This window comes from Poecile atricapillus, chromosome 3 (assembly GCF_030490865.1).
Source record: "Poecile atricapillus isolate bPoeAtr1 chromosome 3, bPoeAtr1.hap1, whole genome shotgun sequence".
NCBI classification, from domain to species: Eukaryota; Metazoa; Chordata; class Aves; order Passeriformes; family Paridae; genus Poecile; species Poecile atricapillus.
Genome location: NC_081251.1, coordinates 22,861,944 through 22,882,857, shown reverse-complemented (window position 1 = coordinate 22,882,857; position 20,914 = coordinate 22,861,944). Strand labels below are relative to the sequence as shown.

The window sequence follows — 20,914 nt, the reverse complement described above, 5'->3', positions numbered from 1 at the left end:
TATGTAAATCATTAGAGTCTGTACTTACCGAGTAGATTCTTCTGTCACTCAGATCTGTGGATTCCTTGACATGATGTTATCACACACACTGTGATATGATAACACCCCTGGACACTTCCATAGTCAGATAAACTGTGCTACTGTTCAGAAAGGCTAGGGTCTCAGGACCTTCCACCCCTCATCACCCCCATACCTCAACTATTTTATTTAAAGTCAGGTCACTTGCTTATCACAAACATCAAAGCAAATAATTTTAGGCCTAGAGAAAGGACACACAACGTTGTATTTTTACCTTGTCTAGAAAACTGTTTGCATTAGAATACATGTGGAACCATAAGGGTATCTCCTGTGAGTGGTAAATTAAAAATATTCTAAAGAATCTTAAAGAATCTCCATGTCATTTTGTGTAAGCAGTGACTATGAACGTTAGAATAGCTCACAGGTCTGAGAGCAATTCTGCACCACAGACACAGGCCTGACATGGCAGATCAGCCTACGTTTCACCCACCCTGGCACAACCAGCTTTAGCAGTGCCAACATGAATATCATCTACTTGCTGTGCTGCTTCTGGCTCTGCATTTCCTGTCAGTCACACGGGTTCCTGAGGATGAGTCAGTGATGCAGACAGCTTTTTACTTTTGTACATTATTTCACATAAAATGAACATAATAAGGTTTTGCTTGTAATAATCTTGCAAAGAGTAGATCTCTTCTGTGTATTTCAGTTGTGCCTTAATCAAGGATTAAAAATCCCTTTGAGAAATCGAGTTCAGGACTAGTCCCTGAAATAGTGCTTGTGTGTTGTGATGTAAACACAGTATGTGGGGGCACAGGCTACATGAAAAGTCTGAAATAAGTTCAGTTTCTTCAATTTCATATGATCTACCTCTTTTAAATAATTGAATATTTGGGTGATTTTTTTCAATTTAGTATTTAAAAATAGCATCCACCATAATTCCATGAGAAACTTTTGTGTGATATATAGTTGGAGTGTTGCACTGTTAGGTGAAATAATTTAATTATGTAATATCATAAGCATCCTCTTGCGTCTTTATACTTTCAGTTTGAACTATCATCTAAGTCTCTTAATTTATTTGAATTCTGCTTTTATTTCTGGAGCATATCTGAATCATTTGCATGGGCGGAAGGTGTTTTAATTAGTAAATAGACAAATTATATATACACTATTTATGAAATATGATTCTAATCATCTGTACCTTAAAGCTAATGCTGATTGCATTTTTCTTATGGTTCACAACATTACTTGCTATTATTTACAAATATAAATAATTGATTGAGATTTACACAGTGGAAAACCTAACGCTGAAGCATTCTATTTCATACGGGAATAGTAAAACTACATCTTGCAATGATACAGAAAAATATCTTATTCCTTAATCATTTTATTCCAGTATGAGCTGGGGTTACCAAGTCAGACTAGCAGCATTTTGGCACCATTTTGAGGTCATGAAGATAAGGCCAAAGGATCTGGAGTAATGCTGAATTTGGCTTATAGTTATTCATTCAGTTGTGAGTGTTATTGATGCTGCAAGATGGTGGCTAACTACTCCAATCTGAATATAGCTGTGCATAAATCTTAGCTACTGACATCATGACTCAGGCACAGCAGGTGCATCACCCTTCATGCCATCCCGTTGTCCCATTAAAATAAGAAATTAATACTGTGTAAACATATCAGTAAGATACAAAACATAAGGTACTAAATTTCCTGTGATTAAGATTATTAGAACACATCAGTTCCATTCATGAATGTCTCACACAGCTGTACTTTGATTTTATAATTTCAAGGGACTGTGTGTCTGTTGCATCATTCCAACTTTGGTGATGTTAAGGAAAGTCATCAATTGTATATGTTTTGTGCGTGTAAATTTCTGGTTTATGCCTGCATGTCGCTCCTTTACCTATGTTTTGATGATATTTAAATTTGATAATGCTGCAATACTGTGTTCTGTTATAATGTTATTTTTTCATTCTTCCTTCTTGTATATGCATTTCACAGTACAAAAATTCTGCTTTATATAAAATTCACATCTAAATCAGAAGCACAATTATGTGCATAGAAATAATGAACCTCTCCAGAAGAATGTTTCATGATTTCTTGCAAAAGATCCATAAAATATAATTTTTACTGTTATGGATAAAATTCTTCCTGCAAAATGTGCTTTTATTAACAAAGTGATGGTTTTAACATTAAACCCTAATGTAATGTCATCAGATATTTCTAAATTAAATTCTAAAAATAAGTCTTCCATCTTTGAAAATGAAACTTCTCTAATGACTATTGAAAAATTTATTGTCACTCATTCTTTTCCTCATTATAACTTAGCCATTTAAATGGGAAGATTTTTCCTTCTCAGTTGATATCAGTTGACTCCACTCTGTTTAAAATGCAAAGAAGGGATGAATTCAAGTAACAGATGAACAAATTTGAAACCTTTTCTGGACTGGTTGTTTGAACAATGGAAAAAAAATGCTGGAAAGCCTGCTGGATAACAGAAGTGATGCACAAAGTAATAACTTTCAGGGAAGTGAAAGTAGTTAATAATGTAGATGATGTTCTTGGCTCAGTTACAATGAGACAAATGGATTTTTCCTGGTCTTCAGAACTGGGCTTTTTGACAATAAGTTCTTTATCAGTAGTTTAAAACCAAGCTGCTTGAACTGTGGTACACTTTTCAGCCTCACGGGGTAGACATCCTGTGACAAAGATTGTGATAAGAAAAGCTGCTATGAGATCCTGACATGTGAGCAAGGCTGTCAGTGGAGTGGTCTGGGAGAGTGGCATCAATAAAAGGAATCAATACAGAAGTGAAAGTCAAAGTGACAGTGCTGAAGTGATCAGATTTGGTACAGAGAATTATCCTGTATGTTCTGGGAGTCTGGCAGAAGAGAAGTAAAGAAATCCTCAGGGTAGTTTGCCTACAGTTGTGTTGCTCCTGTTCCAGGGAAGCTCAGAAGAGAGTTTCTTTTATTGTTTGAGTATTTCACAAAAAATGAAATCAGCACTTTCCTTTTATCTATCTGAGCTGTACAATGCTCTCTAATTCTACCAGCTGTTGCTAAGCAACTGTAACAGTAATAGTGATGTTTACCTAAAGCCTCAATTCATTTTACTTTATCTTAGAAAAGTAGAAAAATAAAATCTGAACTGTTCTCAGTGATCTCCATTTGCAGAATGAGTTTGCATCTATGAAGAACAGTCTTTTTTTCAAGGGTACTAAATCTACCTTTAGCTCAGAACTTTAAAACATGGGATCTTGCTCTCTATAAAATAACTTTTTCAACACCATATTCTATATATTTCAAGTCTGGTATAAGACTTGTATTGCCTTCCTCTCTTTCTGATGCATTTTTTTTCCTTCATTTTGATGAATCTTAAGAACAATTGGAGTAGAATCAAAGGAAGAAAGAGTATGAGAAGATCTTTGCTTTACTGGGATATTTACTGTATTTTCAAAGGAAAAGGGATTAACCAACTTCATATAATCTATCTGTTTTTAATTAAGGACTTATTGCTGTGTCAGAAGGAAGCACTGTCCAGTTGTAGCCTTGAAAGAGCTATTATGGTCTTATTATTTTTTTGTCTCTACTAACCAGTGGCACTGAGTTGATAGTGTTATACACTGGATTTTTTTTGTTGTTGTTGTAAGCCTTTTTTTAAAAAAAATGTTTCCTGCAGAGAGACTATTGTCCTACATTTTATTTCTCCATTAATCTTTGTGAATACTGATTTACTGGTCTTTTTAGGCAATCCAGTACTGAAAAGAGAACATGAAATATCTTTTCTCAATTTGTCAGCATAATCCAGTTTATGTATAATATACATTTCAGCATTTAGAACTTCATTAAATAAAAACTTTCATATACTAGTAATTGAGATGTTTTGCTCTGATACACAGCAAAGCTAACATTATGGCAGAATTGTTTCAGAATTTCTTGCTGAATAATAATATTAGTCTTTAACCTTTAGGACAATTTAATTTCAGTTGGGTTCTGGATAAAGACTTAAGTATACATAGGAAATGGTCCAAAAAGCTAGTGCCTGACTCTCATAGTACTAATCTGGGACTATAAAAACAGCAGCTTTTATGTTTCATCAGCACAATCAATGAATATATATCCTGTGGCCAGAAGGTCTGAATTTGAAATGTTTTATAGATTGATGAAGTTTCAGTCACCTTGTGAATGTCTGCATCAGAATTTAAGGTTATTACATGCATTCAAGCATCTCATGTGAGAGGGACTCCATGAAGGTCCTAGACTGGTCACAGCCAAAAATTGCAGGGTTTAAATAGATTTGTATTTAAAGGAAATCCATCTAAGTTTTGTAATTTAGCTGCCATTTTCCCCTCTATTTTTACCCTTAATGACAAGCTACAGAATATTTAGTGATTCAGAAGCGACTGACAGTGTTTGGAAGGTTGAATCCAGCAGCCAACGGAGGTGAGGCTGCCCCATCCCTTTCCCAGACGCAGGCAGTGATAAGGCTGAGCAGCTTTTCCCAGTAGGCACACAGAACACAAGAATACACCATGTACACATGTACACACGTACACAGCTGACTGCATGGATGAACAAGTCAGACATGCTCACCCTCCAATGAGCTCAGGCAGCACCAGCAGCCTCACTTGATTTCCATCTCTGGCCTGGGGCAGTTGTGTTCCACCACTCACCCACCCATGGAGCTGACTACAATTTCCCCGGGCCTCAGTAGTCACCCAGCCCAGGGTCTTGTCCTTGAAGAAGCCTTACTGTGTTCCTCTCCTTTTCCCCTGCTCACCACATCTGTCCAGACCTTCACCAGCACCCACTCGCTCACAGACCTGCACTGTCTCACGGTGCTGCGCTGCAGCCAGGCAGGCTCTGGTCTGGTCCTGTCTGGGGCTGGCACAGGCTGAGGTCTCCCCAGTCACTGGGCCCCTGACATTAATCATTTCAGATCAAATAATTTAGAAAAAAAATCTCATTAATTCTCTTGAACTATCTTTGCCTGAGTCTCGCAAAACCTAATAAGTAAATTTACACTGTTCTCATTTCACATTGCGCTAGGACTGTCTTGAATATGTTTAAATAGCTGAAGCACTGAAGCCTTGTGGTGCCAGTTCTCCCTGAGCCTGGAAAGTGATGTTGAGCACAGCAAGTGGACTCTGGTGTGGGGCAGGTGCCCTCTTTGTGAGATGTCTGTGCTGGGGCATGCTCTAGGTATGCCAGTAAAGATGATGGCTTTTTTGTGAATAAATCTTTGGTGATGCCTAAATTAAAAAGATCTCAGTACTTTCTGATTTGATTAATTCCCTGGAAAGTGCCTCATAATGGTGTTGTGAGGTTTTTTTATGGATTTTTAAAGGACACTTGAAGAAGCTACATGCTATTTAAAACAGTCCTCAAAGAATAGTGCCTTTGCCTCTCTGGCCATTTGACATTTCCGTTCTTGATTGAAGCTATTTAGGAAATAGCAGTTTTACTGAGTAGTAAGACAGAAAATGGCTTGAGGTTATGCTAATGAGGAAGAAGTGATGAAGGCCCAGTGCAGAGCATGGCCAACTGATGGCAGGGGCTGCAGGGCCTGAAGGTCTAAGTGGGAGTAGGAAGTGCTGGAAAATTACATAGAGCTCAGCAGAGGAGAAAATACAAAGAGAGAATATAAAAACACAAGAGAAAGGAAAAATGTATGGTTGAAACAAGGTGTGCATTCACCTGTTTATGTCTTACAGCTCTCAACTGCTCCACCATCTCAACTGATAGCAGCAACAATTTCTATCTGTAATTATCTGTTGCAGTTCAACAGGAAATCTTTTTTGTGTACAGGACATATGTGTACATAACACTTCTTTGCACTATCAAGGACGTTTCCTGTTTATTCTTTTTGTTAAAAGTCATATTTACGGAACTGTTGCTGTCATGCACTTTGCCTCTCAAAGTGATCTAAGTTACTGTGACTAACACAGCAGTAACAAAGTTCTGCAACTGTGCACACTTAAATTAGTCAAAATTGCAGACATGAGGTGCTCTGGGGACATGAGAAATATGTCTGAATTTGCTGTGCAGGAAAGAGGATTTAAAATCTTTGAAGGCTCTAAACATCAGCTCCTATAATTTAGGCCTCACAAATAAGAATAGGAGAGAGATGATGGGACTCATCCTGCCATATATCCAAAGCATGTGGTCAGTGATGTTTTGTGCCAGAGGGAAATATTCCCAAGATAAGGGGAGTGAAAGCAGGTGTATCAGTGAGATTTAAGTAAGATTTAGGGGCTTCTCGGCCCTCTAAATATTTTTCTGGGAATGAAATATTAGTGTCCAAGAGCATTACAGACCAGCATTGTAAAACTAAAAATTGCTCCTTTTTTGAGCACAGGTGGAGCAAGTTCCCTGCAAGAGATTCTTGCTTGGCCAATAGATATTAACAACATAAAGACAAGATAAAGAAAAACAGTAAAAAATACATGCTTTGTAATTCTCATGTCTGAACTCTGTGGAAAATTCCTCAATGTCTCTGTTTTAAAGTTGAAAATTTGGTAGAACAGGTTATGGAACAAACAGACAAAATAAACAGTAATGTCACAAGCACCAGAGTTTAAAAGACAATCTAGAAAACCTGCTGCACAGCAAAAGTAATCTCCAGCTTCAATTCACCTTAGATGTCCATATTTAAAAGGGACCAAGGGCCGCTAAGGTATAAAAGCTAGAACACCTTAAATTTGTGTTAGGAAACTCTATTATAGAAAAAACAAAAATCAATTGACACATGATTAAATACAACATATGGAAGAAAAAGTTTAAAATTATATGCTTTTCAAACCTATTGGAATTCTCTGAATGAATCAGCCTGAATGTGGATAAAGATCAGAATTCCAAAAGACAGTGACCAAGGGTCCACGTTAACAGCTGTAAAGGAAATAAATCAGGTATGGCGTAAGAAAATTGCTGAAAGGTTGGATAAAAGCTGTGCCTTAGGAGAAAATGGATATTTTTTACAAAGGAAAGGAGTCATCATGACATCCCAAATAAATCTGTGCTGTGTGTTCAGTGTGCTCATAAGTGGTCTGTGAAAGAGGGTAAACAATGAGGTGACTGTAATGATAGGAAGTAATGAATTAATGAAAATGAGGTGCAGTTATGAAGAATTACAAAAAATAGCCTAATGTGACCAAGTAAAGGGGTGTTGGAGTAGTTGATAAAATTCAGAGTAGATGAATGCAATGTGATGTTATGTACACAGCAATAAACTGTAGGAAATCTAATAAGTCACATTTTTCTGTGTAAAATGATAGGCTCTAGCCTCACTGTAATTCCAGAGAAAACAAATCTTAGTTATAACCCATAGACATATAAGATGTAGATCTACTACTTACTTTAGAAAAGTAGATATGAAATTAGTGGGAGAAGAGGGAGAGGGATTAAATAATGTTTACACATTTTGAATATTACAAGAAGTTTTTGTATCCCTGACTCATGCAGGGTATAACACAGTATCAAAATGGTCACAGAAAGGTGATAAAATTGCTTAGGGGCAAAGAACAGCTATATGTTATAGAACTTTTGAACCTGGAAATAAAAGAAGCTGGAACATGAAAAAGATCAGTGAGATGCTAAGTGACATAGAAAGCATAGGTAAAGATCATCTGTATGCTCTCTTTTCATTCATAGACTTACTGGGGTGTCAAACCTAACAGGTGGTAAATGCTGATAAACACAAAAAAGGAATTTTTGTGTTTTAGGATTCTCTCTACAATACCTGAAAGACCCTAGAAGTTAGTATAGACTCAAAGGATGACTCAGAGAAGAGTTAATGAAAAAGAACTATAATATCAAGGACCATTTTACAGAAGGACAAGGGTACAGGAATGTCTTCATTATAAGAAATTCCTGAGATGCTGTTCATGAATGGGAAGGGTGATTTTTTTGTCAGTGTCCTGCCCTCTTTGACTTGCTGTTGGAGAAAAGGTACTGAGAAGAATGAGCTTTGATCTGGCTGAGCACAGCTGGTCTCATTAAATTTACTAATACAACAAATTCATATTAGAAACTATTTCAAGTAATGAGGAAGATCTGGTCTTGCTAGACATATCTTCTCAGCCTCTGTATCTGCAGAATGCAAGATGCTACTTACAGTCATAAGAATAAATGTGACTTCATCTTCATTGGCATGATTGATCAAAATATCTTTAGCATCACTGACTTTACTAGAGTTAGTTTTGATGCATTTTATAGTTTTCATGTTCAAAATACATGTATCCTGCAAAAATTCCTATTATTATTGAAATATGTATGTGTATACATACATATTAGTCTTCCACAGACTACCTTATGAATCACAAGAAGAGGAGAAACGCTCCTTTTTGTATGTTTTTTGTAGAAGCATTTGAAACTTGAAACAAACAAACAAACAAAAATAAGTCAATAATATGGTAAACAGGGTGGATAAACCTAAAGGGCCAGGAAAATAAAAGTCAGATGTTTTTTATGAAGTGTTTTCTAAGTTTTTATTTTGTGAAGTTTGTTCAAAATCTTACAGCAAAGCAGTATTAAAATTATACTGATTCCTAGCGATTCTACCACCCATTTGACATGACATATTTAGGGCAAAATTGCAGTGTTTTGTTTTCTTCATTGGCTCTCACTTAGGGATCACAACTGAGAAATGTTGAGACTGAGCAGGTGCAATAGAACTGGTACAGGTTATGCAAAAGTGACTTTGAAAAATAGAATAATACTGTAGTCAATTTAATTATTTTTCAACTACAACCCAAGAGCATCATTTTTCTTAAAATACACTTATTATATCATAGGGTAAAAAAAAGTTGTCTAGAAATATCTTTTTACAGACAACATATGACAAAAATAATAATAGCTGCATAGTTTATACTCATATAAACAGTTATGTGGTATCATACAAACAATCACAGTCTAATACACCTTTAGAATTAAAATAATTCAGCGTACTCATATTGTACTCAATCAGTGACTGCACATCTTGTGAAAAATGGCAGTATTTATTTTGTTATTTGACAGAAAGGCCAAAGCTAAAGTGAAATGTATTCAGTGTATTCAGTGATATTTACTCTACATTCAGCCCTTTAGTAGAACTACTTAATCTCTGCTAATATTTTTTAACATTTTTCTGTTATGTTTATCTTTTTTATATTGATGCTTCTTTCTTCTCTTAAAATACACATAAGCAACAAAATAGTCTTAGTTATACCATCAGTGTAATCTTACTGGTCTGTGATGTCTCTGCAATCAGAAACTGCATTATTTCTTGTAGAATATTGTATGCTTATCTGCTATCTAATTTGCTGCTACCTGTCACCCTAAGTCTCTTTGTTCCTCTTCTCCAAGTATATACTCCACTGAATCTCTCTTAAGTGGTTTGATGCTGAATTTACACCTTTGAAGAGGTGTACCATTTGAGAGGTTTCAGACTTGCATATATTGACAAAATAGGTATTACATAGATAGCAGCTGGATTATTTTTTTCCCTACATTCTGCCCTGTTAACATGCTTGTGTCTTAACTAGGCAGGGACAGACTTAGAAGATGTGTTTTCTTAAAACCTCTTTGAGTATTGCTTACTTCAGAACCAAAATCTTCCTTGAAATTGTGTGTATTCAGCAATGAGTTTTCTGGGAGTTAACTGTGTATTAAATGTCTTCTATGATTTTTACTTTTTTTTTTTTTTTTTTTTTTACTGAACACTAAGTAAATAAGTATATATTTATATATGCGTATAAAATTAAGAACAAAGCTAAATAGCATTTCAGAGTAATCATTTTTTTTATGATTCTCCTTTGCCTCATGTTTTCTTGGGTGAAAAGGGAATAGGCAATATGTGTATGAATAGTTTCAGAACTGGCAGAATGATATACACAGGAGACTAAAAGAAAAGTAGAGAAAAAAAAGGACTCTGGGTTGTAAGAAATGTTTAAGTTAAAGAGTGGTAAACACTTTTGTCCTTATTCCTCATTGGGGTGTGTTTATTTTCCAAAATAATAATGCACAATCACCTGTATCTACAAATAGGAGTAAAAAACACCTTTTGGAATAAATCTGGGAGCAATCACTGGCAGTTACAACAACTTCTGCAAGTAGGTAACAAGCGTCTGTGCAAGGGAACTGCTAAGTTATGGCCATGTGGGGGCTGTGAGAGTTCACTTACTACCCCAGCAATATGGAGTTTAAAAATAAAAGTTAATAAAGTTTATATTATAAACTTTATAACCATATTACTATAAAGTTAATAAAGCTTAAAAATAAAGGTTATTAAAGTTTTACTTTAAGCCAGCTCCGGGGTTCCCAAAGAGATTGGGGACATAATTTGCTTGTCTCCATGGATGTTAGTGAAGATACTACATTTACATATGCAGTTACATATGGCATACTCTATTCTTTATACGCTAGAATTACAAATTTCTGCTCCTAAAATGGGGTTCTGTCTTTGACAGATTTTAGATGAATTGCTAAGATGCACTCCTTATTCAATGCAAACCCTTTACACCCGAGCGGTAGGAAGGCTGCTGTGTGGCACAGCTTTCAAGGAGGGGTACTTGACTTATTGAAGGCAATGTTGGAGACATGAAGTAGCTGGTTAGAGTAACAGGGTGGTGGGTTGTCACTGTAATTTCCCTTTTCTGTTTTCAGAACATCAGTTCTGTAGTAATTAAATTATTTTAAATTGTTTGTGGCATTTGTATGACATTTCCCCTGTGGTTGTAGGAAGAAGGATACAACGCGTCTGCAAGAATGCTGATAAATTTTAGTGAACAGTACATAACTGAAACATTCATGCTAAGTTCATGGTGTAGTAGGTTCCTTCTTTGCAAATGTTGGGTAATAAGGTGTCTCATTAAAGTGATTCAATGATAGGTATACCAGAAAAGATTTTTATTTTAAAAGTTTCCTGAATCCCCACAGCCTTTTTATCTCTTCATTGGAGTGATTATATTTGAAATTTAGTAAAAAATGATTACTTGTAAGTTCTTTAGTTTTAGGAGCAAATCCCTTTTATTAAATCCATCTTATTAAGATTTAGAAACCTCCCACAAGAATTTGACAGCTCTTCTTTGAAAGATCCAGTCTTGAGAGACCTACTGCTGGGAAGTTAAAAACAAAATTGCAGTCAGAAATACTCTTCTGCTTTAGGTATAACAATAAAATGTGGGATAATACTTGTTCTGAAGTGCTTAAAATGCATATAATAATCCAAGAATTACAGTCCACAGAATGTCCTTATATTTTTCTCTGTTCAAATATTTCATTAATGTTTTTCAGAGTCAGTACAATTCTTGTATGGGAGATTAATAAAATCAAGTAGGAAACTAGCAACTGTGTGCACTGTAAGTCAAGGTTTCTTGCTGAGGACTATCTGTTAATGAGCTATCATGCTTTCACAAAGTCTGTAGGATGTACAGACCAGATACAAAAGCCTGCTGAGTAAACCCTTAGTGCTATTTTTTGAGAAAAAAAAACAAAAGACAAACCCAACCAAAAGCAAGCTAAACAAACCACTCCACACCAAAAAAAAAAAAAAAAACCAACAAAAATCTGAACAAACAAAAAAACCCCAAACAAACAAACCCCCTCCCCCCCAAAAAACCCCAAAATCTCCAATCAACTAACCAACCCATCAAAAATCTCAAACATACAAAAAAATCCACTTTTCTTCTCACAAAACACATGGAACTACAAATATTATACCACAGAATTTTTCCTGTTTTCTAAGTATAGAAATCTTCATGTTAGTTGCAACAGAAAGCATATTAAATGGTCTACATTTTTCTCTTCATATTAAAGTAGGTTTCAGAAAATCAGAAACTCTGATATTTTAGTACTTATATAGAAACTTTTAAAATGGCATTTGCCAAAAAGTTTTGAGCACTCTCTTGCCATTAGAACTGTCAATCTGTTGATTTTATGGCATTAAGGCTAATGCTGAAATTTCACATTTGAATGAATAAGTCATACATTGTTAACACTACAGAACCTTAAATAATGATTCACTGCATAAAAAGATGTAAAGTGTCTCAGAAAATCTGCCTATGAGGGTTCTTAATCCAAAGGGAAGAATGGTATAAATGCAATTTTGTGTGCTGCTTGTAATCTAGAAATTTTAAAATTAAGTTTACATATAAGTACCTATATAAGAATATATGCTGGGTGATGGAAAAGAAAACCAACTTCAAATTTTCCTTTTTTCTTTTTCAGGTCAGAACTGTGGAGGCTTAGTACAGGGACCAAATGGTACTATAGAAAGCCCTGGATTTCCTCATGGTTATCCAAATTATGCCAACTGCACATGGATCATTATCACAGGAGAGCGTAACAGGATACAATTGTCATTTCATACTTTTGCTCTCGAGGAAGATTTTGATATTTTGTCAATTTATGATGGACAACCACAGCAAGGCAATTTGAAAGTGAGGTAAGATACCTTTTTTCTTTCCCAATTTCTTTCTTTCTGTCTCTTTACCTTTCTTTCTCCTTCCTGAGTTTATGTTCTGATAATATGTTAGAACATATATTGTGTTTCCTTGGTTCATCCCCAGCCAAGAGGTCAGTAGTGCTCCAGAATATCCCAGAGAAAGATGTTAATCGAAATTTTAGATTTTTATGGCCCCAGCTTGTGTATCAGTAACATCAGTTGTACTTAAAATTTTCACAATCCAAAGTCAGTTTTGGTGAAGGCCTGAGCACAGATACATTCCACATTTCAGTATATTATTTTTATTTTTCTGATGGTGGAATCTAGGTTTTGTCAACAGTTCCTTTCTTGAAGGCACCAGTCACCAGTTTTTGAAAGAACTTCTACTGAAATGAGTTCAGCTGTAAATTGTTTGACATTGCCAAAACTGAAATTCTTCTCCATGAAGCAGTTAGGGATCTTTAAAGATTAGAAACTGGTGTATCTTATCTGTTCAAATACCACTGAGGTCATAAAGTGGCTTTAGGGAAGTTTTTTGATCTTGAAGCTTTTCACAGCTTCAGGTTTTGAAGCATTAATTTCTTTGGTGTCTTGTTGTAAGTTCCTCAGTCATTTTCTGGATCTGGACTGCAGAGCTGGAAAGCGAACAGTGCTTTCAGTGCTCTCTGTCATTTTCTGTTCAGGCATGAGATTTATTGAGTGCTGTAAAACACTACTGTCAGTTCTGTTGTCTGATTACCCTTTTACATGCTGCTGATTTATACTATAGTGCTAAAACAAATATGGGAGCATCACCAATTTGTTCTGCATTTTAGTGGGTATCATCACTGGATATTTTTGACAAGAACAATGTTCTGATTGATTGCTTACTCAGTTCAAAAAGTTCTGAAAACTTTGGAAGGTAGTACACAGCTACCACTTATTTAGATGCATAGTGTGTGGGCTTCATTTGCTGTACTTAACTGACCTTTAGTACTTGTATCACCAGTATAAAGGAGAAATATTTATTTTTTAGTCAAATGTTTTTATTAGCATTATCTAACATGCCTGCTTGCTTTGTACTAATCTCAGTAGAAATTTTTTAAAGGAACAGCACCAATAAAGCAGATATTTATTTCTCGTTGCTTCTATTTGCCAAACAGTTACCTTCACAAATGTCATTATGAAGAAAAAAGCATTTGTTGGCTTTGCAGCATGCAGAGGTTAGCGTAGCAGAATTTGAATGACAGGTTTCTACTGACTTCTCATATCCCATGTTATACCCTTGTTTTACTAAGAACATTCACAGGTGTGCCCCTCTGCAGTTACACATTTCAAGACAATTCCTTTGGCAAATATTGGAAAATCATCATCTTGGTCTTTTAGCTGACAGCATGCAGATTCAAGAGAGCATCTTGGAAGTTCTGCTTCAGGGCATGCACTTCTTTTTCCCCATAGGTAAAAATATTCCACTACATTTTGAGTAACTGTGTTTCTTTACCCACCATGCAAAATCTGGAGCTTTTCCTTAAAAATAGCTGTGTATCTATATCACCATCACAAACTATAAAAATTAAGTAATACTCACTCCTTATTTTGTATAGTGTTTTTTCAGCTGCTACAGAAAAATTGAATAAAAATGAATAGTACGTTCAACTAGTTTATCGTGCTGCCTGAAGGGCCTTTCCGTATGCTAAACGTGCACCACAGTACTTCCACTACTTATTGATTGAAAAATCAAAAAAAAATGCAAACACATATAAAATATATTGAAATTATTAGGCAATCATTAGGAATAAAGTGGCTTAAGCCATTAGTGTGGAGAAAGAAAAGCAAAACAGTAAGTGATTAAATCTATATGATTGTTGGTTAGTGCACTATTAAATGGTTATATGATAAATGTATATGCTAGTTTAAGGAATAAATTACACCTGGTAGCAATCACAGGCTTTGGTGAGCTATAAGGATGTTGAGAATTAAGATATTAGTGGGAAGAAGAGAGTAAACAAACGGTAAGGTACTAAAACGTTTTATTTTACGTCTTCCTATTTTCTAGAAAATACTCAACTATCATTCTGGAATTCTGTGTAATTCTGAGACATGCCTCAAAATTGTCCTTAAAAGATTGTTATAATGGCTTTATTTTTATCGTAGAACAAAAAATGAGATTTTACATATCATATACTTTGTATCTATATCTATAGTATATTATATATCATAATTATGTAATAATATTTATTTATATATATTTATATATATTTATATATAGTGTGTCTATTTGTATCTATATACATATATTTCATCCAGGAGTGCAGCACAGGCTGGGTTCTATCCATCTGAGAAGCAGATCTGTGGAAAGGGTCCTGGTGGGCAGCAAGCTCAATGTGAGCGAGCAGTGTGTTGCTCCTGCAGAGAAAGCCAGCAGGGTGCTGGGCTGCATCAGCAACAGCATCCCCAGCAGAGATAAACAAGTCACTGTCCCACTCTGCTCAGGGCTTGCCAGGCCACACCTGGAACACTGTGTTCAGTTTTGCTCCCACTGTACAAAACAGTGGACAGGCTGGAGAGGGTCGAGAGAAGGGCCACAAAGATGATCAATGACTGGGAAGTTTCCATGTGAGGAAAGACTGAGAGAGCGGGGCTTGTTCAGCCTAGAGAAGGGGAGACCTTGTCACCGTGCTCCAGGACTTAAAGGGTGGCTACAAACATGGAGACTCCCTTTTTTACAAGTCACGTGGAAAAAATTAGGGGTATAGGGTACAAGTCACTTCTGGGTAGAGTCCAAATGGAAACACAAAGAAATTTTTTTCACAAAGAGAAACATCAGCCATTGCCGTAATCTCCCCAGGGAGGTGGTGGATTGCCCAGTGTAGGACAGTTTTAAAATCCAGCTGGACAGGATGTTGGGCCATTTTATTTAGACTGTGCTTTTGCCAAGAAAGGTTGGACCAGATAATTCTTGAAGATCCTTCCCACCTGGAATTCTGTGACTATGAATCTGTGATACATAAAATAGGAAGTTTTAAGTCTAATGCCACCTGTTTTGGTAATATTTTGTTGCATGATGTATTCTTAATTCCATAGACAAATATGAAGTTAGATAATTGACTTTGTCATATATTAGAACCAAAACAAGTATTTCAATTCTACATTATTGAAAGAAACTTTAAAGCAAACGTTTATCAGCTGGTGGAGAAAGATACTTGCCTTCATGGCTTCTCCAAGCATTATTTAGTTTACTGCAGCCTAGCTAATAATATAATAGATGCTTCTTGCTATTAGTCATATCAGTTGAAATAAACAGTTTTGTTTTAATGGAGCAGTAATGCATATGATGAAAGTTGCTAATGTAATGTAATAAAATACAGCTTACCAAAAACTTTCTGACAAGAATATATAAAATGTGTGCTTAATAGCAATATATTCCCTCTGCTTTCTTGAATCATGCAGCAATAATAGGAATTAAATATGAATTATTCACAGTATTCACTTTTCCCTGTCTCCAGAAAGCAATAAACCATATGTATATTCTGCACATCATAATCCAAGCACAGAAGTCAAACCTAAAGTCTGAGCTCTCGCTTGCTATTAAACCTCTTTTATCTTAAACAAACCATGATTTATCATGCATGCAACATTTTAAATTTTTTTTGTTTTTGTTTTTGTTTTTGTTCTGTTTCTTTGGTGTTTATTATTTGATTCTTCAGAAACCATTTCTGTCTTCCGTCTCTCCAGGGTCAAGAGAACAGTGAAGCAATGATGGGGTGATTGACTTTTCTACAGAACTGCTGACACTGCAGCAGCAAGAGATTTGTGCAGTTTAAAGTTCTTATTTCTTTTTTCTTTCCCCTGAAATTGACATATGTAATTTTTTTTTACCTTTTTATTGTACATCATTTCCTACAAAGTATAGAAGACTTTTTTTGTGTGAGCTGGTGGCTGTGAAGAAAAGAATGTAGATTACTATTGTAGCATTTTTCCAGCTGAAGCTTACCTAGAACACAGCACAAAGTAACAGGCTGTTGTTCAAATTTTTAAAACAATGTTGTTGAATAATTTCAGCAGAACATTCTGGTACTTCATATATCTGTTGGAAAAGGAAAGTAATTACTGTATATTATACAATTATTGATGAGTTCCTGCCAGTAGACACACCAATCAATTACTACTGTTCCCATTTTTATGTTAGTCATAGAATCACAGAATAAAATACAGAATTGCTTGGGGTTGGAAGAACATTAAACATTAAAACATTAAAGATCACCTAGTTCCAAGCCCCTGCAGTGGACAAGGACATCTTCCACAAGACCAATGTGTTCAAAGCCCCATCCAAACTGAAATTGAATACTACAAGGGGTAGTGCACACACAGCTTCCCTGGGAAACCTGTTCCAGTGCTTCAAAACCCTCTTGAGGAAAATACTTAACATCTAATTTCCTAATAGCTAATCTAGAGCTCCCTTTTTTCAGTTTAAAACCATTATATCTTGTCCTGTCATTCTTTATGGTATAAAAAGTCCCTCTTCCTTCTTTTTATAATTCATTTTCTTCCTTCCTTTGAAGTACTGGAGGCCACATTGAGGTCTGCCCAAAGCCTTCTGCAGTCTGAACAACCCCAGCTCTCTCAGATTGTCGTCATAGGAGAGGTGCTGCAGCCTTCCCATCGTCTTTGTGGCCCTCCTCTAAATCAGATTTTTCTTAGGTTTTTCACTTATTAATGTATTAGGAAGAGGAAACTTTTGTAGTACAGGGCTAGAATGTGATTCATTATACATTACATAGCTGTTTAAGGAAGGAAAGAAGGAAAGCTATGACCTGATCAGCTAAAGGCTGACAAATAATTTCTGCCAATGTGAAAAGAGCATGCAATGGGAGGAAGATAATTTATGTGGGCAATACTGACAGGTTCAAACTCATATTTAGAGTGTTGTTGGTTTGTTTTTTTTTTCTTTCCCCATCTGGGGTTAAAAGGTAAAATACCTATTCCCAAGATTTTAGCTTCCCAATTCAAAATCATAAGCTTTCTAATTTTGTTGGCAAGCCTACTTGATAAAAAGATTTAAGAAAAGTTATATTAAATATAAAGTCAAATAAGGAGACTTCTTGTTAGCAAGCCAATTATTTGCCAATTGTTATAGGACATATTAATTACATGTTTTAGACTGATACTAAATGATGTCTAACTAAAAATGATTTTTTTTCCCTCCAAGACCATGAACTCCCTCCCACCTGAAAAATGTATTTCACATTTAAGGAATTAGTATTTCTTGGGAAAAAAAAATATTTTAATTTAAGAAGGCAAAGCAGTGCATGAACATATAATGTTTTTAATGTAGTTGTTTAAGTCAGCATGATAAAATGCATGTGAGACTCACTATAGCGAAAAAGTGAAAATGTAGCTGTGCTCAATTTCTTTGTCCTCTTGGAGGTAGATCTCTTTTTTCATCTGAAACTGGCCGTAGTAAATCTTCAAAAAACACACCAGTGTTGCTTCTTTGCCTCTTCCCTACTTTTGAAACTGAACATGTATAGGTGTCAGCAGTGGTTTGATGCATTTGTATGTAGTACTGCACTATCAAAAGCATTACAAGGATTTAGAAGATGAGAGCTGGGATATGATTCCAAAACAGACAACTTTCCAAACAAACAGGTGATAATATTAACTCAATTACTGGTTGTATGAGGAATTTTTATTCTTGAATTAATTTTTGAGATTGCTGCCTTTTATTTTATGCCATATAAACATGTATTACACATACAGAGCGCATTAAGCAGTTTTATATTAGTATTTTTGCATCTTCTGTTATGTTGAAAAAGATAAGTCTGTTTCATTTTAAATGATAAACATTGAATTGACATGATTATATACAGAAGCCCTGCTGATCAGCATTCCTAAATACTGTGTGTACAATAATTATTGCAACCAGCTTTGGTCAGACATCAGTCCCTTCCCTTTGCTTATACTGTGACTGAAAACTATTAATTAAATTACAGCCATTGCAAAATTTTAAGCTGGACTTCACAAGGAGAATAAAGTCTAGTTGTCAAAATCTTTACCCTTTTGATTTGTTGCTCTACATCCTTATTGTGGGATTTTTTATAATTTCTGTGTATAGATAACTTCTATAACTTCTGTGTGGTAGATAACTTCTTAATTAGTACATAACCTGTATGCTATGAAGAATTTTTGATGCTTGTTTTAGAGAGGAAAAACATATTTTAAATGTTAACTGTCAAATTAAAGGGGACCAAGAAACTTTTATAAAAATGTAGCAATCATGTAATTAGGTTAAACTGCGAATTATGTTCTCATAGTGTCATCTGGTAATTAATTACCTGATTGCCTTAACTGAGCCTTGTGATTATTGACTATATGTTCACAGTCTGGTTTTGGATCACTCTGTGCTGGACAGGGATGTAGTGATCATGGGACAGATAGAACATCAGAAATGTTCATGCATTTGAGGGGTGTCGCTATCCTCCTCCTCGGTGGGACCCCTCTGTCCCACCCCCCGTGGTGCGAGCCTGCTCGTCTCTGGGCACAGGCGGGGGAAGGGGTCCTGGAGTGGATACAACACGGACTCAAAGTATCTAGACACAGGAGGCTCAAACTTGCTGGAATAATCCCGGGTTTATTGTCTGTGTTCCATCCGGGGCAAGAGAGAGACCGAAAATGCCTTGGGTCTTATCTCTTATACCAGGGGGCAGGGGTGATTAGGGGATGCAGGAAGGTCACAGCCAATGGGAAGGGGGAAGGGAAGGAAGGTTCTCAGGTAGGAACCAACATTACACAACCCACAGGTGAGTTTTACCCTTGGGAGGTACCAAGATTTTAGGATGCACTACAACAGAGGGGAATTCTGCAATCCCTTATTTCTAAATTTCTGCAGTGGGAGTTCAGAATCCTCTCCTTTGTCATCTAGTCACACACAGTCGATTCCTCTTGTAAAACAAATTTTGTAGACAAGTGTTCTCATAATCTTGCAGTTTCAAATATTACTTGGAGACTTTCCTTGGTTTTCATACTGTTCGTGTCCACAAGAGTATCTGCTGACATTATTAGGGGCTTTGGAATTTGACAGTTATGTTTTTCCCACTTACTTCAGTCTAAAGTATACTCCTGCTGGCATCCCAGATTACTCCTGTGTTCATACTTGCATTTGAGAAAAAACTATGTACTCTCATCTCCATTCAACTCAATGAATGTATTAAGAATGCTAACTAGCCAGTGGCTAACTCAAGCACGTATAATAAGACTGACTCAGATCATAAAGCTATTTGAAGAGAAATTTTTATAATAGGCCCAATACAAACAAGGCAGGCAGGGAATAGCACTCTTTAAAACTTCTCTTCTGTCTACAAACCTCATTTATATGTTTCCGTCTTTCAGAAAAAAAAAGGTGATTTAAAAAATAATCTTTTGTTCAACTCCCACACCCCCAGCACACACACATATGCACTGCCACGTTCTTTTTTGGAGAGTCTAGTGTGACCAGAACCATGAAAAAAAACAAAATGGCAAAGAAATTAAAATAACATATGCCAATATCATATATTAAAATAACATATGACTGTTTATCGTAGTTGCTAAAATGGGCTTCTCTTGAAGTAGAACGTGCATGTTAAAGTAATAACAAAATTTTGATGACTTTTAATGTAAATTATTAGATATTATTTACCCAAAACCCCCCTAATTTCTTATTTTTAAGTACTTGAGATAATTCCTTAATTATTGAGAGAAACTGATGACAGAATGGCTGCAAAGTGACCCAGCAGAAAAGGACCTGGTGGTGCTGGTTGACAGCAGCTGAACATGAGCCAGCACGTGCCCAGGTAGCCAAAAAGGCCGAAGGCATCCTGGCCTGTATCAAGAATAATGTGGCCAGTAGAACCATGAAAGTTATTTTCCCCAGTATTTGGCACTGGTGAGGCCTCAAATCCTCAAAACTGTTCAGTTCAGGGGCCCCTCAGTGTAAGAAAGACATTGAGGGATTGGAGTGAGTCCACAAAAAGAGGAGCTCGGAAAGAGTCTGGAGCACGAGTCCTATGAGAGGCAGCTGAGGGAGCTGAGGGTGTTTAACCTCAGGAGAAAAGGAGACTCACGGGAGTCTTTATCACTCTCTACAACTGCCTGAAAGGAGGCTGTAGCCAGGTGGTGGTCAGCCTCTATTCCAAGGCAACTAGCACCAGGACAAGAGGAAATGTCTTCAAACAGCACCAGGGGAGGTTCCAGTAGGACATCAGGAAGAAAGTTTTTGCTGAAGATGCATGCCATCCACAAATTCTCTGGGAAATCTGTTCCACTTCACAACAGTTACTTCCTGGTATCTAATCTACATCTACTTCCAGTTTGATGCCATTCTATCTTGTCCTACATGCCCTTTTAAATAGTTTCTCTCCATTTTCCTTGTAGGCTCTGTTCAGATACTAGAAGGCTGAAATTAAGCCACCTCAAAACTTTCAGTCTGAGCAAACACAATTCTCTCAGCTTTTCC

At 36.1% G+C, this 20,914-nt stretch overlaps 1 protein-coding gene across 1 annotated transcript in view; it reads left to right on the top strand.

The window, feature by feature from the left end:
- Positions 1 to 20,914, top strand: part of CSMD1 (CUB and Sushi multiple domains 1) — a 1,087,660-nt gene that overhangs the window by 211,276 nt on the left and 855,470 nt on the right. The window contains exon 2 of the mRNA XM_058836707.1: positions 12,225 to 12,441. Within this exon, the coding sequence (XP_058692690.1) occupies positions 12,225 to 12,441 (217 nt within the window). The remainder of the gene's footprint in view (positions 1 to 12,224; positions 12,442 to 20,914) is intronic.